The 22,214-nt window shown below is 41.8% G+C and overlaps 1 protein-coding gene across 1 annotated transcript in view; it reads left to right on the forward strand.

Annotated features, from left to right (window-relative positions):
- XPO5 (exportin 5) overlaps window positions 1–22,214 on the forward strand; it is a 44,929-nt gene that overhangs the window by 4,723 nt on the left and 17,992 nt on the right. Inside the window, exons 6-19 of the mRNA XM_055571340.1 lie at window positions 1,944–1,970; window positions 2,514–2,699; window positions 3,344–3,420; window positions 8,356–8,455; window positions 9,563–9,646; window positions 10,272–10,397; window positions 11,374–11,464; window positions 12,980–13,108; window positions 14,490–14,608; window positions 15,778–15,933; window positions 17,281–17,322; window positions 17,653–17,742; window positions 20,789–20,988; window positions 21,610–21,709. Of these exons, the coding sequence (XP_055427315.1) occupies window positions 1,944–1,970; window positions 2,514–2,699; window positions 3,344–3,420; window positions 8,356–8,455; window positions 9,563–9,646; window positions 10,272–10,397; window positions 11,374–11,464; window positions 12,980–13,108; window positions 14,490–14,608; window positions 15,778–15,933; window positions 17,281–17,322; window positions 17,653–17,742; window positions 20,789–20,988; window positions 21,610–21,709 (1,527 nt within the window). The remainder of the gene's footprint in view (window positions 1–1,943; window positions 1,971–2,513; window positions 2,700–3,343; window positions 3,421–8,355; window positions 8,456–9,562; window positions 9,647–10,271; window positions 10,398–11,373; window positions 11,465–12,979; window positions 13,109–14,489; window positions 14,609–15,777; window positions 15,934–17,280; window positions 17,323–17,652; window positions 17,743–20,788; window positions 20,989–21,609; window positions 21,710–22,214) is intronic.

A 22,214-nucleotide genomic window follows, 5' to 3' on the forward strand; every position in this document is an offset into this window, starting at 1 on the left:
TTTATTAGAAAAGAAAATTCCTGATTTAGTGTAAAAATGAAGCTAAATTTTTTAAAATTTAGTCAGTGCTTCTCAGTGGGAGGGCAATTTTGCCATCCAGGTTGTCACACCTAGGGGCTGCTGCTGACATCTAGTGGGTAGAGGCCAGGCATGCTGCTGAACATCCTATAGTGCCCAGAACAGTTTTCCATAATAAAGAATTATCTGACCCAAAATGTCAATAGGATTGAGGTTTCAGAATCCTAATCTAGACTCCTCATACATGTTTATTTCACACAAATAGCATTCATTAAGATTCATTATTTTTTCTGCCCTCAGCAGCTTCCTTAAGTTTATTTTGAGAGCTTTAGAATACTAACACAAATGATAAGACAAAGTATTGTTAGCTGTCAGGGTAGGGAGACACAATGAGTATCTAATATTATGCTATATACTTTTTCATGCTTTACATGTTATTTAATCCTCAAAAACAACCCTGAGTCAAAAACTATCGTCTTCGTATTATGGATGAAGAAACCAATTTTCAGAGAGTAATTATTGAAGATCCCCTGATTAATGATTGTGGGGAATTCAAGCCCCATCCTTTTTACTAGAATGGACTCTTTCCCCCAAAATAGCTCCCCAGGATTTTTCAAAAGAAAATATCAAAAGTATTTTAATTGAAAAAACCTATGTGTATTGAGGGTGAAAGAGGTATTATTTTTATTTTGCCCTAGGAGATTTAATCCCTAAGAGAAATGAACAAATTATGAATGCTTTGATGCCCTAGACATCTAGCCAGTATGCTAGAGCAGGGTGACACAAGTTAGAAAAACATCCACTGGTGTTTTTCTTGAGCCTCAGTTTCTGTTTTCTCCATCTGTTAAGCCAGGCTCCCAGGACCAGAGCATACCCAGGGACGTTTCTCGTACCTGCAGCTTCTTATTGGCTCGTAGTTCCTTCTCTGCTTCCATCCTTTCCCCTGCCCTGGGCAGTAGGCTGAATGGTGAACTAGGATGGGATGTGTAGGCTCACTCTCTCTGTCTGTCCCCCGGCCCTGCACTCGTTCCAGGGGCAGAATAGGATCCAAATGGGAATGCAGGCTTGTGGGAGTAGAGGGTCAAGGCTGGCCTGGGCTGTTGTTGCCTGGATCCCTTTTCCTTCTTGGGCAGCATCAGTAGATACTGGTGAAAGGGTTCTACTCATCTCTGTCCCATTAACACCCGTCTTTGGTCACCGCTGGTGAAGGCTTAATACTAGTTCTTTGTTAGAAAAAATACCTTTTGAAAGTTGAAAAAAAGAATTATGAAACAAATCTTTTCTGATGCTGATGGTGGTAAGTTTTCAAGTACTTCAGGAGTTGCTACTCCTGCTTATAAAATTATAAATTGTTTAATATACTGAACAGACATTATTTTGGTCTATTTAGCATTTAATATTCTTTGTATATGTGGTTTTCCTACAGTTATGTCCATATATACATGGTCATAAATTGTACTACTCATTTTAATTTTGCTTCTTGCTTTTTTCCACTAACATTACATCATTTCAGTATACCTTTGCCAGTTATAATTTGTGTCTTTTAATATGGAAAAATTGCTAATACTTACATTTTAACTGTTTCTTTTCATCAATAGCAATGAAGCCTGCTTCCATTGTTCATTTGTTAGTTGTATTTCTTTGTGAACTGCGCTTTGAAACTGTCTTTTTGGATCTTAATGTTCTAATAAATTTATGTAAGCTCTTTAAATATTAACCTTCTGTCTTATTACTAAAACTAAAATAACCTGTCCTCTGGAGAATATCAGTTATGTGTTCTTAGTAAAGTTGTCTTCTGTTCCAAAATTAAAAGTTGAGTCTATTTGAAAATCGTTGTTTGAGGGCCTAGATTATGGGGGTGGAAAGTTATTACACAGCCTTTTGTTCATTAAAAACATTGGATCCTTATACTTCTTTTCTTTCAGAAGACAGATAATTCTCAGGAGTCAAAGGTAAGACCTCTCTGTTTAGCTGGAAGGAGGCTTTTTTTGAGACTTTTGGGTACGGGGATGCATACACCTGGTGGAGGGTGACCTCAGCCTTGTTTTGTTTTGTTTTGTTTGTTTTTGGCCATGCTGTGCGGCTTGTAGGAGCTTCAGTTCCCCTACCAGGGATCAAGCCCATGCCCTCAGCATCGAACCCACAGAGTTTTAACCACTGGACCACCAGGGAATTCCCTCAGCCTTGGTTTATTTGATCACTGAGCTATGGTGAAAGGGAGTTAAAATTATAATATCTGAGATTTCTTGAAGGACGTAAAATGACCACATATGCCCATGTGGTCTTATTGACGGATATTGAAGCACCATTGTCTGAGAAATGATTGTGTATCAGAAAAAAACCTTTGAGTTGCCTATCAGTAACTGTTGCATGAGCAATTTTTTTTCCATTGTTTTCTTTTTAGAATTAGAAAACAGAAGGAGGTTGGGTATAACCACAGCTTTCTTGCCTGTTAGTGAGGACTTAACGGTTAAGAGTTACTTCTTTTCATGCAGGCCCAAGCAAACTGTCGAGTAGGAGTCGCGGCACTGAACACTCTGGCAGGCTACATTGACTGGGTGCCCATGAGTCACATTACTGCTGAGAACTGCAAACTCCTGGAGGTGCTGTGCCTGCTCCTGAATGAACAGGAGCTTCAGCTGGGGGCAGCGGAGTGTCTTCTCATCGCGGTCAGCAGGAAAGTAAGTTGCCACCTCAGGCTGACTCGGATCCTCAGCCTCCGAGGGATGCCTGTGTGTGCTCCACTCTATGCTGTGGTGAAAGGCATTTAAAGGGTTAGGTGTTTTGTTTCTTTTACTTGACTCCAGCCTTTTGCACAACAGTTTGCCGGTATTCTAGGAATCCACTGGCAGGATATACAGAGATGTATAGGGCTACGTGGGTCTTGAAACGTTTGTGGGTTTTGGTGCTTCACATTTAAAAAACTATATAAATGTCATGTTAAAACCCACATAGTATTATGTCAGAGAATCGTAGAAGGTGACTAAACTGACTTTATAGCTGATTTGGCTAACAAATGAGATCATGACTTTTCTCCATGAAGAATGTTATGTTTAGGTGTAATTTGCTTTCATATCATCATTATTACCCAGCATATTTAATTTTTATTCAATTATTTAATTGGAGTACCAACACATTTTAAAATACGTCTTATCTAGATTTCAATTTAAAGAGTTGACCTTTTTCCAGTGTTTAGTTAGCCCCAGGGCTATGTGAAAATTAGGAAGTCAGTATATTTGATTATATAGGCGTAGAAGTTGTTAGTACTTAGAAGTCTTTAGTAACATAGTTTGTATTACCTGTGTTTCCCTAAAATTGGGTCTAGGGCAAGTTGGAAGACCGGAAGCCCTTGATGGTCTTATTTGGAGATGTTGCCATGCATTATATACTCTCCGCTGCACAGTGAGTGTCTACTTTTCTATGTGATTTCTAATTTCTTTGTCATTTTTGTATCTTATTTGGATATATCCAAAGTTCCTGTCTGACTGTTGGCAGTCAGTCAACTGTTTTTTTGGGTTTTGTTTTAAGTTTGAGCTTTATTCTAAGGACAGTGTGAAGTTCTTATGGTTTATTTTGCTGTGTGTGTGTGTCTGTGTGTGTCTGTGTGTCTGTGTGTGTTGGCTATGCTGCATCTTCATTGCAGCGTGCAGGCTTCTCTGGCTGCAGTGTATGTGGGCTCTCTAGTCCAGGCACGCAGGCTTAGTTGGCATGAGGGATCTTAGTTCTCCAACCAGGAATGGAACCCATGTCCTCTGCATTGGAAGGCAGATTCTTAATCACAGGACCACCAGGAATGCCCTATGTTTTTAGAAGAAAAATCAGGCACTCTTAAAGGGACTGTTTAGCCTTTTTGAAGACCTTCTGCTGGAAATAAGTTGTGGCTGTTGATTTAGCACCCACTCACATTCCACCAACCTGTAAACACATTCTAGGTCTTGAAATAATGGCTTGTGCTTATTTTCTTCTAATTGCTCTGGAAAATATTAAAGCGTTTCCTGATCTGTGTCTCTTAACCCAGGAGTCAGGTAGAACTGGATTCTAAGTGGTGCAGACTGTCACAGCACCCACTGTTCTTCCACACTCTTCACTTGTGGTGCCAAGGACAAATGAAAAGATGTTAAAACACATATATATCACTTGAACTCTCTCACTGTCCATTCTAACACAGATTTTATGATGGCTTTCTTTCCTGTGGATACTACAGGTCTGTTTTTCAGGAGGCTTGTTAATTAAATGAATACTGTGTCTTTTGGGTAGCCACTTTAGTTACTGTTTCCAAGTCCCATTTCTTAGTTCCCTAAAGATTATGACATTCCCACTGACGTATCCCATCTCCATTAGTGCCACTGGTACTGGTTAGTAAAGCTGTAATTCAGACCAGGTGGTCAGACTTGAGAGCCAGCACCAGAAACCGTGGTGCCACACTGCCTTTCAGCATCACTAGCACCTACCTAGGTCTTTCTTACCCCAAGGCCCATGCTTTTTGCATTATAGTGTACTGCCTCCATGGCTGCTGTCCACACCAGCCAGTCCTGATTAATTCTTGTTGGTGTGAAATCATTTTAGGTCAGGTTTTGCCACTAAAAAAAAATTCTCTTTTTAATTTAAAGAGATATTTGCACTCTAAAATAGCACCTAAGTGATTATTCATCTGAACTAATGACTTGGAGAAATGAGACACCAAGTTAATGTTTCTAATACAGTCTTTTAAAAAAAGACTTTATGTTTTTTGAGCAGTTTAAGGTTCACAGAAAAATTCAGGGGAAGGTACAGAGATTTCCCATATGCTCCCTGCCCTCACACATGCACAGCCTCTCCATTATAGACCTCCCCCCACAGCAGTGATACATTTGTTAGAGTTGATGAACTTCAGTTGAGTTCAGTCTTTCAGTCATGTCCAACTCTTTGTGACCCCATGGACTGCAGCACGCCAGGCCTCCCTGTCCATCACCAACTCCTGGAGCTTGCTCAAACTCATGTCCATTGAGTCATGATGCCATCCAACCATCTCATCCTCTGTCTTCCCTTTCTCCTCCTGCCCTCAATCTTTCCTAGCATCAGGGTCTTTTCAAATGAGTCTGTTCTTCACATCAGGTGGCCAGAGTATTGGAGTTTCAGCTTCAGCATCAGTCCTTCTAATGAACATTCAGGACTGATTTCCTGTAGGATTGACTGGTTGGATCTCCTTGCAGTCCAAGGGACTCTCAAGAGTCTTCTCCAACACCACAGTTCAAAAGCACCAATTCTTCGGTGCTCAGCTTATACATGACTACTGGAAAAACCATAGCTTGAACTACATGGACCTTTGTCAGCAAAGTAGTGTCCTGCTTTTTAATATGCTGTCTAGGCTTGTCAAAGCTTTTCTTCTGAGGAGCAAGCATCTTTTAATTTCATGGCTGCAGTCACCATCTGCAGGGATTTTGGAGCTCAAGAAAATAAAGTATCTCACTGTTTCCATTTTTTCCCCATCTATTTACCATGAAGTGATGGGACCGGATGCCATGATCTTCGTTTTTTGAATGTTGAGTTTTAAGCCAGCTTTTTCACTCTCCTCTTTCACCTTCATCAAGAGGCTCTTTAGTTCCTCCTTGCTTTTTGCCAGAAGGGTGGTGTCATCTGCATTTCTGAGGTTATTGATATTTTTCCTGTCAGTCTTGACTCCAGCTTGTGCTTCATCCAGCCCAACATTTCACTTGATGTACTCTGCATATGAGTTAAATAAGCAGGGTGACAACATACAGCCTTGACGTACTCCTTTCCCAATTTGGAACCAGTCTGTTTGTTCCATGTCCGGCTCTAACTGTTGCCTCTTGACCTACATACAGGTTTCTCAGGAGGCAGGTAAGGTAGTCTGGTATTCCCATCTCTTTCAGAATTTTCCACAGTTTGTTATGATTCACACAGTCAAAGTCTCTGGCGTGGTCAGTAAAGCAGGAGTAGATGTTTTCTGGAACTCTCTTATTTTTTCTATGATCTGATGGATGTTACAACGGATGAGGAACTTACAGTGACACACAATGTGTTATACATTATGTTACACATATTATGTTCTACCTTTTATGGGTACATGCTGTGGGTTTCAGCGTTATCATTATAGTATCCTAAAGAGTTTCTTCACCGCCCTTAAAATCTTCTATGCTCTGCCTGTTCTTTCTTCTCCCACCCCAATCCCTGGCAACCACTGATCTTTTTACTTTCTCCATAATTTTGCCTTTTCTAAGATGTTGTATTAGAGAAGGAAATGGCAACCCATTCCAGTGTTCTTGCCTGGAGAATCCCAGGGATGGGCGAGCCTGGTGGGCTGCTGTCTATGGGGTCACACAGAGTTGGACACGACTGAAGTGATTTAGCAGCAGCAGTAGCAGGATGTTGTATTAGAGAAGGAAATGGCAACCCACTCCAGTACTCTTACCTGGAAAATCCCATGGACATAGGAGCCTGGTAGGCTACAGTCCACAGGGTTGCAAAGAGTCAGACATGACTGAGCAACTCCACTTTTCACTTTCATACATTGGAGAAGGAAATGGCAACCCACTCCAGTCTTCTTGTCTGGAGAATCCCAGGGAAGGGGGAGCCTGGTGGGCTGCCGTCTGTGGGGTCGCACAGAGTCGGACACGACTGAAGCGACTTAGCAGCAGGATGTTGTATTGTTGTTGTTCAGTCACTGAGTCGTATCCGACTCTTTGTGACCCCATGGACTGCAGCACACCAGGGTTCCCTGCCCTTCACCAACTCCTAGATCTTGCTCAAACTCGTATCCATCGAGTTGGTGATGCCATCCAACCATCTCACCCTCTGATGTCCCCTTTCCCTCCTGCCTTCAGTCTTTCCCAGCATCAGGGTCTTTTCTAATGAGTTGGCTCTTTGCATCAGGTAGCCAAAGTATTGGAGTTTCAGCTTCAGCATGAGGCCGTCCAATGAATATTCGGGGTTGATTTCCTTTAGGATTAACTGATTTGATCTCCTTGCAGTCCAAGGGACTGTCAAAAGTCTTGTGTGTTGCCTTTGCAAGTTGTTTTTTTCACTCGGGATCATGTATTTAGAGTTCCTCCATGTCTTTGATGACTTGTCAGCTCATTCCTTTTTACCACTGAATAACATTCTATTGTGTGGATGTACCAAAGTTTATCCATTCTCCTACTAAAGAGCATCTTGGTTGCTTCCAAGTTTCTGCAATTATGAATAAGGCTTCTGTGAATATCTATATGTAGATTTTTGTATAGAGATGTTTTCAGCTCCTTTGGGTAGTTACCAAGGAATGTGATTACTGAATCATATGGTAAGAGTATGTTTAGTTTTATAAGAAACTGTTAAACTGTCTTTCAAAGTGGCTGAACTATTTTGCATTCCCACCAGCAATGAATGAGAGTTCCTGTTGCTCTTTATCCTCCCCAGCATTTGGTGTTCTCAGAGTTACAAATTTTGGCCATTCTGATAGGTGTGTAATGCTATCATTTTTGTATTTGCAATTCCCTGATATCAACTTGATGGGGAGCTGCTTTTCTTATGTTTATTTCCAATCTGAGTATCTTCTTTGATCAGGTGTCTGTTGGCCCATTTTTTAATCAGAGTTTTTTTATTGGGTTTTAAGAGTTCTTGTGTATATTGTATAATAGTCTTTATCAAATATGTCTTTTGTAAATATTTTCGCCCAGCCTATCACTTATCTTTTCATTCTGTCTCTATAATAATTATTATTTATTTATCCTTGGCTGTACTTGGACCTTCATTGCTGTGTGTGGGCTTTCTCTAGTTGTGGCAAGCAGGGGCTACTCTTCATTGCAATGCACAGGCTTCTCATTGCAGTGGTTTCTCTTGTTGCTTTGTAGCATATGGAATCTTCCCAGATCAGGGATTGAACTTTTATCCCCTGCCTTGGCAGGTGGATTCCCATCTACTGTAGCACCAGGGAAGTCCCTCATTCTCTTGAGTATAGTCCTTTTGATTTTGTCAGTGGTTTTAAGGAATTACTACATGCTTCCCTAGGGATCCAAGTCCTTCCTAGGTATCACTGTCTTTTCATGTAGTTTCTTATATGCATTGTTTTGTGGAGTCGTGCTTAGAGTTTACATTACTATTCCACAATACCCCAGTACCATATAATACCCCAAATTAGGGTGCCTCTTAAAGGATAAGATTGCATTGAACCCTCTTCCCCATCCATCTTTCAGTGTTTGGTAGGCAGTCTGGGGGTTGATTTTTTTTTATTATTCTTTTCAACAGTAACAATCACCTGAAATTTGAATACTGGAGCACAGACCACATACAGTCCATTCCAGGGGAATATCTGTGGTGCTCCTGATGTGCTGCTAATCTCACTGTTCTCTCGTCTCACAGGACCGCGGACGGAGGAGGCTTAGTCGAAAAACACTATGTCTTCCTGAAGAGACTCTGTCAGGTGCTGCGTGCCCTGGGCAACCAGCTGTGTGCATTGTTGGTGAGCACTTTGTGGAGGGTTTCAAGGCCATCTGAGGACAGGATTTAGAAAGTTGTATTTGTGTAAGGGGTAACACGTGCCCTTGACTTTAGCCTGAGGGAACATTGCCCTACAGATTATTTCCTATAATTCTGTAGATTAAATTATCTTAATTGAATTTGAATGATAGAGATTTATTTAATGTCAGTTATTAATATCTATAGTAAATATTCACATCTGTTATTCAATAAAATCAGTGTTGCTTCTCTTCATTTTGGAATTTGTAAAACTTCAGTCTACCTGTTGCCTTACCCTTTAAAGTCCTATTAGATCATGAAACATGGATTCGAATAAAGAACCCTTTTCCCAAATTAAAGGATATATTATTGAATCATTAAAAAAAAAATCTTTAGTCTGATTGACCTGAAAATAACTCTCTTACATGTTCAAAGATCGAATGTTGGTACAGACTTTTGTACTTGATATCAGTGCCTTTTTTGGTGGCTTGAATGGCTTGAGGGGATAGAAGTTTCAGGCGTAAGATGTGTACCATCAAGGGATTATTTAATAGGTTGAGTCACAGAAATGTGACTAGACCAGGTCTGAAGAAATAAGTGATTTCTGAAATGAATATTCTTTTTTTTTATTCATTTACTTGTGGCTGTGCTGGGTCTTCATTGCTGTGCAAGGGTCTTCTCTAGTTGCGGTGAGCAGGCTACTCTTCATTGCGGTGGTTTCTCTTGTTGCAGAGCACAGGCTCTAGGCGAGTGGGCTCAGTAGTTGCGGTGCACGGGTTTAGTTGCCCTGAGGCATGTAGAATCTTCTTGGACCAGGGATCAAACCTGTGTCCCCTGCACTGGCAGGTGGATTCTTAACCACTGAACCACCAGGAAGTCCATGAATGCTCTTTTGTTTTATTGTTTGATCACAGAATAGATTTTAATGATGATTGAGGTAAAGCAGCTTTTCTGGGGTTTTGCCCTTGAAATGATGTCTTCCTTAGGCCACAAGGAAGTATAATAAAGTCCTTTCAAAACTGAAAGTTTTGAGGAGATAAGTTGTCTTACTCCACTCTCCACCCTGACCTCCCCATCAGCATTTTAATATAGCGGCCTTTTTGTCCTACAGGGTGTGGATTCTGATGTACAAATACCAGCAAACTTTGGAAAATACCTGGAATCTTTTCTTGCTTTCACAACTCATCCAAGTCAGGTAAACTTTATGGCAATAACTAATCAAAATTTTAGTAAATTAAAATCAAGTGCTATGACCTGAAATAATCAGCAGCTCACATATAAAATGTGACTCTTAAGATCCTGGGGAATTACTCTAGTGGTATTTCATTAAGAGAATTGCTGTATCTTCTTCCCAAGTTAGCTTTTGCAGTCTAGATCAGCAATTACCCCTTCAGGTAATACCATTCTGATAATGCTCAATCAGATGTGAGGTGTTGCTCAGGTAATTTGCTACTAAACATACTTTAAATAAAAAAGTCTGATTAATTGTGTTATTACAAAATTAACTTCATCCAATCCAAGATTTTCCTTGTAGTATCATCCTGAGGCGTCTGTATGCTTTCTTGCATAGAAGAGAAAGTGGTAGAGCTCAGCTCATTCTCTGGGTATTGCACGGGACCCACAGCCTGTCTTGCTTTTACTGTATGGTCCATAGTGACCAGTCATTGCTGATGTACTCCAGTATGGACAGTTTCAGTCGAAGTATTACAGGAGCTTAATTTCCATGGAAAAATATAGTGGATAATTGCTGAGCTAAGTAATAGTCTTGGTTATATAAAACTTAAATCCTTAAACCGAGTGTTTTTCTTTTTTTCCTTTAGTTTTTGCGCTCTTCAACTCAGATGACTTGGGGAGCCCTCTTTCGACATGAGATCCTATCCCGAGACCCTTTACTATTAGCAATAATACCAAAATATCTGCGTGCTTCTATGACTAACTTGGTCAAGGTATGCAGTGGGATCCTAAAGTAGAATGTAGGTGAATACACATCTTAAGACTTAGATGGCACCACTGACAGCCCTGTGGTCACTGAGATCCTTTCCTTAGGCATATTAGTCTTTGATTCCTTAAAAAGAAAGCTCGTTATTATGTCTCCTCACTACTGTGTCTACTCTTTGATATTTGCGAGCACTTAGGTGCCAAGTGTTGAGCCGAGTGCTAGGAAGATGAGAGCAGTGACGGTGACCATAAAATGTGGTCACTGCTTTTCAGAAGCTAAAAGCAGAACGGAGGGTGGAGTCAGGGCGATGCCCAAAGGAAGTGAATATCTGACTCTCTGAAGGCCAAATGAGAGTCAGGAATGTGAATGAGAAGAAAGGGAGAGTGGAAGCAGGTTGCTCACTCCCTCAGTCGAGAGTTGCTTATGAACATGCGGAGGTCTCCTCAAGGCTCTTGGCAACTGACAGATACTTAGTCTTGATTTATAACATCGGAGAATGGGACCCCTTCAAGGATTCTCTTATTCCCTCAAGGGATTCAGGTAGCGCACTGTGTTCTAGATCTCTGCCGTCGTGGTCTTTGGTGCTTTTTGAATGAAACACAAAGTCCCATGCTTATTCCCAGGGTTCAACATTTAAGAAGACAAATAGTCTCAATTCTACTTATTGTTTGCTGTATTAGCACTTTATTTTGAGACATTTTTATACTCGAAGACCTTAAACTGATTTCAGAATTTAATTTTCCATAAGAAACTTGAAAGAGAGTATCAAATAAAAATGTTCTCTTTCTGCAACTCCCAGGACTATTCCAACTGGGAACAAATTGTGGACTTGGTGTAGACCAGAAGCAGTTATTTATCATAAAACCCTTAACTCATGTAAACCTTAGCTCTTCTTAAATAAAAGGTCTCTGAGCTCCTAAAATTGAAAACTCTTTCAGTGGGTCCATTTTCATTCCCTCCCCCAATTATCTTTCTGTTTCCAGATGGGCTTTCCTTCTAAAACTGACAGCCCTAGCTGTGAATACTCTCGATTTGATTTTGATAGCGATGAGGACTTCAATGCTTTCTTCAACTGTGAGTGAACTGGCCTGAAGTTTTTCCCAGCAGTCTCAGCATGGCATCTAGCATTGAGTCATGGTGCATGAGCCGGGGTTCTATGTTATAGAGCCCCAAGTCTGGATGTTGTTGTCATTGTTGTTTAGTCACCAGGTCGTGTGTCTGACTCTTTTGCGACCACATGGACTAGAGCCCGCCAGGCTTCTCTGTCCATGGGATTTCCCAGGCAAGAATACTGAAGTGGATTGCCATTTCCTTCTCCAGGGGATCTTCCCAACCCAGGGATCGAACCCATGTCTCCTGCTTGGCAGGTGGATTCGTTACTGCTTAGCCACCTGGGAAGTCCCCCCTCCCCAAGTATGGACAGCAGTCTGTTTAATCTCCAGTTACACATTGCAGAGGGCGCTGGGATTGCACTCATTCCAGGCTTGGTGTTCTCTTAAAACACATACATGCACACTTTCTTTGGACACTGATGTTTAGAGATGGTAACCATATGTAAGGCGCTTTGATTTTTTAAATATATTAGCATTAATACCATGTTACTTTGTAGGTCTTTTTTTCTAAAAGAGAGAAGGAAAGCTCACAATTCCTAATTCTGTTCTAGGTTTTCTATAGCTTGGTTCCACACCTCCTCTCCCCACCTTTTTTCAATAACAACTTTTCTGAGATCATTCATTAATCATACAGTTCACCCGTTTATAGTATACAATGCAGTGGAGGTTTTTTTGTGTATTTTCAGTTTTACAACCATAGTCCATGTTAAGACACTTTTTGATCTCACGAAACCCTGTAACCATTAGCAGTCATCTCCCGACCCTCGTATCCCTCTGGAAAACCACCCATTTATTTTTCTTTATTTAACCTATTCTGAACATCTGATATAAATAGAATCATACAGTGTATTGTCTTGATAACTCCTGTCTTTCTCTTAGTGTAATATATTAACAATCTATATTGTAATGTTTATCAGTACTTTGATCATGTAATGTTTATCATTTCTTTTATTGCCAATAATATTTCATTATATGAGTATACCACATTTTATTGATCCGTTGATAGGCTGATAGATACTTGAGTTGTTTTCACTTCTTGGCTTTAAGAATCATGTTGTAACATTTATGTACAAGTTTTTAAGTTAACGTATATTTTTGTTTTTCTAGGGTATATACCTAGGAAGGGAATTACTAGATCATATGGTAATTCCATGTTTAATGTTTGAGGAATTGCCAGACCATTTTCTTCAGCAGCCATACCATTTTACATCTGTACCAACTTGATCTTTTAATTCCAACAGAAAGGGGAGTTTCTGTTTGGTTTGCCGCTTAGAGGATTTAGCTGGTGTGACAGCTTCTTAGAATTTATTTTGGAAAATTTTTAGATTTGTTAACAAAGCTTTAGTGAACATTTGTTAGGTTCTTTCTTCAAAACAGAATCTTTTTGATTATTTTTCTCTTGGGGTGCATAAATGAATAAACATTACCTAAGTATCTACAATACGCTGATCCTTGCTTCATGTCTTTCTCTTGGCAGCCTCTCGGGCCCAACAAGGAGAGGTAATAAGGTTAGCATGTCGTTTGGATCCCAAGACTAGCTTCCAGATGGCTGGGGAGTGGCTGAAGTATCAGCTCTCAACTTCTATTGACCCTGGCTCCATGAACTGTAAGACTTTTTTTGTTTGTTCCCCCCAAACATTAGTGAAGTATTTTATCCAAACTGCGTAGAAATAAACCTCTGAGCCCCATCTGTATCAATACATTATGATAGTAGTGTTCAGAAATAGCTTTGCTCACTGCCCACTCCCATCCTAGAGAGAGAGCCTTTTCATTGGAAGACACGGGCAGAGAAGACAGATGTAATGCAGATTCTAATTCTGTTTTAATTAGGGTAAAACCATGACCCTGTCAGTTTTGCCTTCATTTTTCTTTTCTAACAGAGTCAACCAGTTGTTTATTGTTCATTTTACTATTTTACCTCAGGCACTGTGTTAACAACATGTCCCAACCTAACTTTTTAAAGCTTTTCAACCAAGTTCTTGCATAGCATTTCTCTTAAACTGGAAAAGAATGGCCTGTTACGTTCAGCAGGAACAGTGCAGGGGTTTCCCATATTGCTCAACTCCTCTCCAAGTCTTTGGGAAATGTCACTTTATGTAAAATCAAAATAAGCCCCCTCGACCCGAAAGCGCAGGCCAGGTAACTTTTCTGAATCTTCTGTCTGTCATCTTATGAATGCATGCGGCGGGTGAGAGGGTTTTAAGGGAAGGGTTTAAGTCACTGCTTTGGAAAAGCTCCATGCTGTGATCAGTTAGCAAGTACACTAGTTACTTGACGTTCATGGGACATTCAGTTTTGTGTATTCGCAATTTATTCTGAAGGTCCCTGGTATCTATTAGTAGCTTCAGTATTCATGGAGGCCTGAACAGGTTGTGTAGCAAGATGAAGCTAGTAAATGTGAGCACTGTGCAGTAGCAGGAAAAGTAATTTGTGATTCCTTTGGCCTGTGCCGTGCTGTTTGAGTGATGTGCCTCGATGATACTTGTGAATTTGGAGATGGGCACCATTATCTGCACACAGCCCTTATAGTTGTCATGAGACTGCTGGATGTGAAGCAGAGTTTCGTATATTTGTTATTAGTTCCTTGTTGGAGGGATTCCTTATGGTCTTAGATATCTTTATTTAGATTCCCATGGACAGATTATAAAGGGGAAGGAAGGGGAAATTAGTATTTCTCAATTATCTAATTGGCCAGGCACTGGTTTCGATGATTATGTGTATATTCTCATTCAATAGTCAAACTGGTTTTGCAGACAAGGCTCACAGAGGTAAATCCGGATAGCTCATTTTTAGAGGTGGAGGCAGGATAAGGACCCCTTTCTGCTTTTCATCATTTTCTTTTCCCTGGCTGAGCAGGGTTAGATTATCCTGTTCCTTCAACTGTGAAATTACCTAGTGGTTTCTGAGGCCCCACTGGCTCGATGTCTTCTGTGATCCTATAGCGCTTGTGTGTGTGTATGTGTCTTTAAAATCCTGTTCCCCCACAGCTGGAACTGGAGAAAGCAGCCTCTGCTCCATATTCTCACCATCATTTGTGCAGTGGGAAGCCATGACCTTTTTTTTGGAAAGTGTGATCAACCAGATGTTTCGAACGCTAGACAAAGAAGTAAGTGCTTGTTTCCCATGCTGGTTGCATAATAATTTTGATCTTTTTAAAGCTGGTAGGGAGATGGGAAAATATGTGAATGTGCATCTCACAGAAGAGGAAACTGAGATTCAGAGAAGGTGAATAACGTATTCAAGGTCAAATAGTTAATAAATAGCAGAGTTGGGACCAGGTAGGTCTCTCTGACTCTTAAGCCCTGCAGGGTTTAGTGTTCATTTGTACATAATAAGATGAGCCTGATAGTACAGTGAACCACAAGCAGGATAACGATTACAGGGAGGACAGTGATAGAAGCCTTGAATCAGAAAATTTGGAGAGATAATTACCATTAGGATTTATGGTAATTACCTTTTCAGTTTATGGCAGATCGGCCAGAAATTCATGATGGCCGATCTGCGTCCCTCTTTGCTAAGTAATTTGATTAAGTAGATCTTGCTTTTCTATACTTCATGTCACCTATCACCCATCTCTTATAATGTTAAAGATAATTGTGTAATTATCTGGATAACAGCATATACTGTATTAATTACATTAATTAGATTAAAATAATTGGATCACTTGTTTGAGGGGTAATCATCTTAACCTGCTTCCCTGGTGGCTCAGAGATTAAAGCGTCTGCTTGCAATGCGGGAGACCTGGGTTCGATCCCTGGGTCAGGAAGATCCCCTGGAGAAGGAAATGGCAACCCACTCCAGTATTCTTGCCTGGAGAATCCCATGGACGGAGGAGCCTGGTAGGCTACAGTCCACAGGATCACAGAGTCGGACACGACTGAGCGGCTTCACTTCATCTTAACCTAGTGCATTCTAGGTTAGTTATCGAAAGAATCTGAGTCCCTTGACGATAAGTGAGATTTATTGCTTTTTCACATAAATGGCATGTTAACAAATTAGATGTTAGGATCGTTGACTTCATCTGCTTTTACATCACTTCAATTAGAAATGATGGCTTTCTGAGTTTGTTCAGTTTTCAGTAGTAGGTGGTGCTGCAGCCCTAATAATGGTGGCATCATTTATGAAAATTTTAATAACATGGTGTAATGCTTAGATTGTTTTAAGGGTTAAGAAGCAGTATATAAAACATATTTGGCAGCCGTAATTATAGAGTGTGAAGGAAATTTAACAGAAGCGGTTTCAGTTCTTGCAACCTCCTTTAATGTCTGCATCCAGGAAATTCCTGTTACTGATGGAGTAGAGCTATTGCAGATGGTTCTGAACTTTGACACCAAGGACCCCCTCATCCTGTCCTGTGTCCTCACTAACGTCTCAGCACTGTTTCCATTTGTCACCTACAGACCAGAGTTCCTGCCCCAGGTCTTCTCTAAGGTAAACTCCCCCTCCTTTGTAAACTTTATTTTGCCATTTCTAAGCTAATTATTTTTGTAACTGTTTGTATAAATATATGAGATAAGCTAAAAAACAGTTGTTTATTCAATTATCAAATATTTACTCTGTACTTACGGTGGAGCAGGAACCATGCGAGAAGGAAAGCCTTGTCCATAAGCACCTCTGTTTGGAGAGAAAATGCACACAGACAGGCGTGGTGCCCCCGTGGCATCGCGGTTAGTAGACGCACACACTGGGGAACAGAGGAGAACCTGAAGGAGGAGGTGTCCGCATGTGCTGGCAGGTTGGGAGGAGATGTGTAAGAGGAAGGTTTCTGGGGTCCAGTTTAGGTGATCAGTGAGAATTGGAGTTCCACCTGAGTGAGAGTATTGGACCAGGAGGAGGGTAGGAGTAAGGAAAAGAAGGGGTGAGCTCTGTTTTGCAAGACTAGGTTTGAAGTATACATACAGTTTCTAGGTAGAGATGTGTCACACCGAATTGGCTATTTGAGATTAAGTCTAGACTCAGAGAATTAATGAGATAAAATTAAGGCATAGCCGTGATAGAAATGCCAACAGTATAGACAGTGTGTGTGCTTAGTCACTCAGTCGTGTCTGACTCCTCGCGACCCCATGGACTGCGGCCCACCAGGCTCCTCTGTCCATGGGGATTCTCCAGGCAAGAATATTGGAGAGGGTTGCCATGCTCTCCTCCACAGTGGAGATGAAGCCTTAGCAAAGGAGATGTATGTGGAGTTGGACATGGCCTTAAGCAGAGAATCCTGGTGATCACCATCGAGGGAGGAGCCCTCAAAGAAGAAGAAAGGGATGACCAGAGAGAAAATGTGTTACCAAGTCCAGGAGGACTTTAGACTTCAAAACAGACTCATTTGTTGCTGCAGAAATTCTCTAAGAATTGGAAAATGTCATTGAGTTCCTCGATCAGGCCTCTGTTAGAGCATTGCTCCATCACAGTGACTAGAGCAGCAGTTCCACCACAGTGGATTCAGTGGGGAGCTGTGAAATGGAATCAGGGAGCGTACACCACTCAACTTTTAATAAAAAGGGGAGCGATGTTACCCTGGCTGAGTGTTTGGGTGATGGCCTGGATTGTTCAGGGGTTCTGTGAACTTTTTATTTGTAAAATATTTGATGGCAAAATTACGACTATCAAGCCTCTTCCAGTTATCTGAGGAAGGGAACACCTGAGACTTTGTAAAGCCAGTTGAAAACTCTTTTGCTACCATATTACTCGCACTTTGGGGATTTTGTTGAAATTTTTGTAAGTATTATTTTTAAATACTTTATGCATTTGGTACTGATGAATGACCTTTTTTCTTTCCCTTAGCTGTTTTCATCTGTCACTTTTGAAATTGTTGAAGAAAGTAAGGTAAGACCATTCATTCAGCCTACAAATTATAACTTCTTAAGAACAAAAATGTAAATACCCAGCACTTAGTCTAGCTTTTTTCTGTAAGCAAAAAGGGTTAATAAAGGCAGGAGACAGATAGTCATATAATGTGGTGTTGGGCACTAGAGACACTCTAGGGCAGGCAGTAAACGTGTGGGTTCATTCATGCTAAGTATGAATGTCATTTCATTATGTTCCTGTAGCTACGAAAGTTGTGTTTGCCTCTGAAGGAGATACTTACATGATTCTCTGCAGCATCTGTAAATTATATTTAAAGTGGCTCGAAGTTGATCAAATATCTCTTCCCAGGCTCCTAGGACCCGGGCGGTGAGGAATGTAAGGAGACACGCGTGTTCCTCCATCATCAAGATGTGTCGTGACTACCCCCAGCTTGTGCTGGTAAGCCCTGACTGTGGTCAAGGAGCCACTGACACATGCCCAGTTTGAGTACATTTCCCTGTAAATCCACCCCTAATTATACCTCACATAAGGGGAAAACTAGGAACTTTAGCTTTGCTAAGAAAAAGTATTAGTATATGTTTTCTGGACTTGGTGTCTTCTTCCTCTCATGCTTGTGGTGGTGGTGGTGATGTTTAGTCACTGAGTTGTATCCAACGCTTTGTGACTGGATGGACTATAGCCTGCCAGGCTCCTCTGTCCGTGGGGTTTCCCAGGCAGGAATACTGGAGTGGGTTGCCATTTCCTTCTCCAGGGCATCTTCCCGACCCAGGGATTGAACCTGTGTCTATTGCATGGTAGGCAGATTCTTTACCACTGCATCACCTGGGAGGCCCCTTCTCCTTCTTAGTGGAGTTAAATATGCAAACATATTATCTCAAAATGAATAGTTCTCTTCCGTATGGGAGTGTCCCTGTCATTGTACACCTCTTTACGCTACTATGTGATGTTCTTAACCACCTTGCCAAGTAATATGCAAGTCTTGAGAGAAGCCAGGTGCAAACCCTAACCTTTTTTGGAGGGTTTCTATAAGAAGTTTAGCACTACTTCAGATAACAATTAACCAAAAATTTCTTCTCTGAATACACAGTAGTTATGTCTGTCTGTCAGTTTCTTTCCCTCTCCCCCCACCTTTTTATTTGCTTTATGTACTTATAAAGTATATGAAGAAGTGAAGTGAAGTCGCTCAGTCGTGTCCGACTCTTTGCGATCCCATGGACAGTGGACTGTAGCCTGCCAGGCTCCTCTATCCATGGGATTTTCCAGGCAACAATACTGGAGTGGGTTGCCATTTCCTTCTCCAGTGGATCTTCCCAACCCAGGGATTGAACCCGGGTCTCCCGCATTGTAGGCAGATGCTATATAAAACAAACTGATCTTTGTCCATAGTTCAGTCGCTCAGTTGTGTCCTACTCCTTGCAACCCCATGAACCGCAGCACACCAGGCCTCCCTGTCCATCACCAACTCCCGGAGTTCACTCAAACTCATGTCCATTGAGTCAGTGATGCCATCCAACCATCTCATCCTCTGTCGTCCCCTTCTCCTCCTGCCCTCAGTCTTTCCCAGCATCAGGGTCTTTTCCAGTGAGTCAGCTCTTCACATCAGGTGGCCAAAGTATTGGAGTTTCAGCTTCAACATCAGTCCTTCTGATGAACACACGGGACTGATCTCCTTTATGATGGACTGGTTGGATCTCCTTGCAGTCCAAGGGATCCTCAAGAGTCTTCTCCAACACCACAGTTCAAAAGCATCGATTTCTTTGGTGCTCAGCTTTCTCACATCCATACATGACCACTGGAAAAACCATAGTCTTGACTAGATGGACCTTTGTTGACAAAGTAATGCCTGTGCTTTTGAATATGCTATCTAGGTTGGTCATAACTTTCCTTCCAAGGAGTAAGCGTCTTTTAATTTCATGGCTGCAGTCACCATCTGCAGTGATTTTGGAACTCAAAAATATAAAGTCTCTCACTGTTTCCACTGTTTCCCATCTATTTCCCATGAAGTGATGGGACCGGATGCCATGATCTTAGTTTTCTGAATGTTGAGCTTTAAGCCAACTTTTTTACTCTCCTCTTTCACTTTCATCAAGAGGCTGTTTAGTTCCTCTTCAGTTTCTGCCATAAGGGTGGTGTCATCTGCATATCTGAGGTTATTGATATTTCTCCCGGCAATCTTGATTCCAGCTTGTGCTTCTTCCAGCCCAGCGTTTCTCATGATGTACTCTGCGTATAAGTTAAATAAGCGGGGTGACAATATACAGCCTTGACGTACTCCTTTTCCTATTTGGAACCAGTCTGTTGTTCCATGTCCAGTTCTAACTGTTGCTTCCTGACCTGCATACAGGTTTCTCAAGAGGTAGGTCAGGTGGTCTAGTATTCCCATCTCTTTCAGAATTTTCCACAGTTTATTGTGATCCACACAGTCAAAGGCTTTGGCCTAGTCAATAAAGCAGAAATAGATGTTTTTCTGGAACTCTCTTGCTTTTTCCATGATCCAGCGGATGTAGGCAATTTGATCTCTGGTTCCTCTGCCTTTTCTAAAACCAGCTTTAACATCTGGAAGTTCATGGTTCATGTATTGCTGAAGCCTGGCTTGGAGAATTTTGAGCATTACTTTACTAGCGTGTGAGATGAGTGCAATTGTGCAGTAGTTTGAACATTCTTTGGCATTGCCTTTCTTTGGGATTGGAATGAAAACTGGCCTTTCCAGTCCTGTGGCCACTCCTGAGTTTTCCAATTTTGCTGACGTATTGAGTGCAGCACTTTCACAGCATCATCTTTCAGGATTTGAAACAGCTCCACTGGAATTCCATCACCTCCACTAGCTTTGTTCGTAGTGATGCTTCCTAAGGCCCACTTGACTTTGCATTCCAGGAGGTCTGGCTCTAGGTGAGTGATCACACCATTGTGATTATCTGGGTCATGAAGGTCTTTTTTGTACAGTTCTTCTGTGTATTCTTGCCACCTCTTCTTAATATCTTCTGCTTCTATTAGGTTCATACCATTTCTGTCCTTTATCAAGCCCGTCTTTGCATGAAGTGTTCCCTTGGTATGTCTGATTTTCTTGAAGAGATCTCTAGTCTTTCCCATTTTATTGTTTTCCTCTATTTCTTTGCATTAATTGCTGAGGAAGGCTTTCTTATCTCTTCTTCCTATTCTTTGGAACTCTGCATTCAAATGGGTATACTTTCCTTTTCTTTGTCCATGAAGATACTGTCAAAGTTAATATGGAAAAAAAAAGAGAGAGAGAGATGGTTTTCCTAGTTACAGACGAGGAAAGCACAGTTCCCCAAATACTGAAGCCTACATTGCCTTGCCTGTTCAGGCAACAGAAGAGTGTTGTAATTTAGTTATCAAGTGACAGTCTTACTGGCCTGACTATTTTGGGAGTGTCTTTGTCCTCATTTTACCTTCCTTGAGTGACCCACACTCACTGAGAATCAGACTTTTACCACCTCTGGGTTTTTCTCCCTGTGATATACAGCCCAGTTTCGACATGCTGTACAACCACGTGAAGCAGCTCCTTTCCAACGAGCTGCTCCTGACACAGATGGAGAAGTGTGCCCTCATGGAAGCCCTAGTTCTCATCAGCAACCAGTTCAAGAACTATGAGCGTCAGAAGGTGTTCCTCGAGGAGCTGATGGCACCTGTAGCCAGCATTTGGCTTTCTGAAAACATGCACAGGTAGAGGAGAGCCTTTGCGCTTGACCTTCACTGCATTTGAGCACCCACGCTTCAAGAGCTGAGCCTGGGGTCGGGCATAGGATATGGAGGTATCAGGCAGCGGTACGCTGCAATGTGTGTCATGGCTTGTTCATTCTCTTTGCTCCTGGTGATACCTGAGGATGTCTAAAGGCAGTCTTGGAGTGGAGTGCTGAAAATACCACCTTGCTCTGCAGAGGTAGCAGAACAGAGAGGAAATGAATAAAGATCGATAGGGTGGGGCAGGAGGCCCCGGAGGGAGGTCTGCTGTGGTGTCAGGCTGCAGCCCCAGCACATGTAAAGAAGTGGGAACAGCTGGTGGGGGCCGTGCAAGTAGGAGCTGCACGGATGCCCTCTGTGCCCACACAGCATCTTCAAGTTTGCATCCTCTGTGATTCCTCAAGTGTCACTGGTCACATTTAGAAGGCGGAAGAGAATTGTAGTAAATCCTCACATGACAGCTGACAATGAACATGATTAGACTCCTCTCACTGTAACAACTGCTCTTTGGGGTTCAGGTAATCCAGCTTATCATCTCTTGAGGAAGTAACTGTCCTTGGTTAGAATCACGGTGTAACTTGTCTTTCCCCTGCCAACCTGTAGAGTGCTCTCAGATGTCGATGCTTTTATTGCCTACGTGGGCGCCGATCGGAAAAACTGTGACCCGGGCCTGGAGGATCCCTGTGGCTTAAACCGAGCACGAGTAAGTAAGCTTCTCCTGGGAGTGGGAAGGTGTGTTAGCCTTGGATAGAGGTAGGGTATTGTCATTCATCCAGGTTTGAGGAGATTTTTTGTATACGACTGAAAAATCTGGGAGCCTCCGCTTCCCTGAATGTCTCCTTTCTTTTCTTTGGTCTTGAATTCTTGAGTTAGTTCTCACAACAGAGCTGGTGGTCTTTTTATGAAGCCGTTATTTTGATTTTAAGGATATCTAAGTAGCTCAGAGGACTAAAGGTGTAATGAGGAAGCAGGTCAGAACTTCGTCAGCAGAGTGGGTTCTCCGTGCCTTTGCTCACTGGCATGTAAAGTCTTGGGCTTCCCAGGTGATACAGTGGTACAGAATCCACCTGCCAATGCAGGAGACACAAGTTCGGTCCTTGGGTCGGGAAGATCCCTTGGAGAAGGAAATGGAAACCCATTCCAGTATTCTTGCCCAAAAAGTTCTGTGGACAGAGAAGCCTGGCGGGCTATAGTCTGTGGGGTTGCAA

Source organism: Bubalus kerabau, chromosome 3 (genome assembly GCF_029407905.1).
Source record: "Bubalus kerabau isolate K-KA32 ecotype Philippines breed swamp buffalo chromosome 3, PCC_UOA_SB_1v2, whole genome shotgun sequence".
NCBI lineage: Eukaryota > Metazoa > Chordata > Mammalia > Artiodactyla > Bovidae > Bubalus > Bubalus kerabau.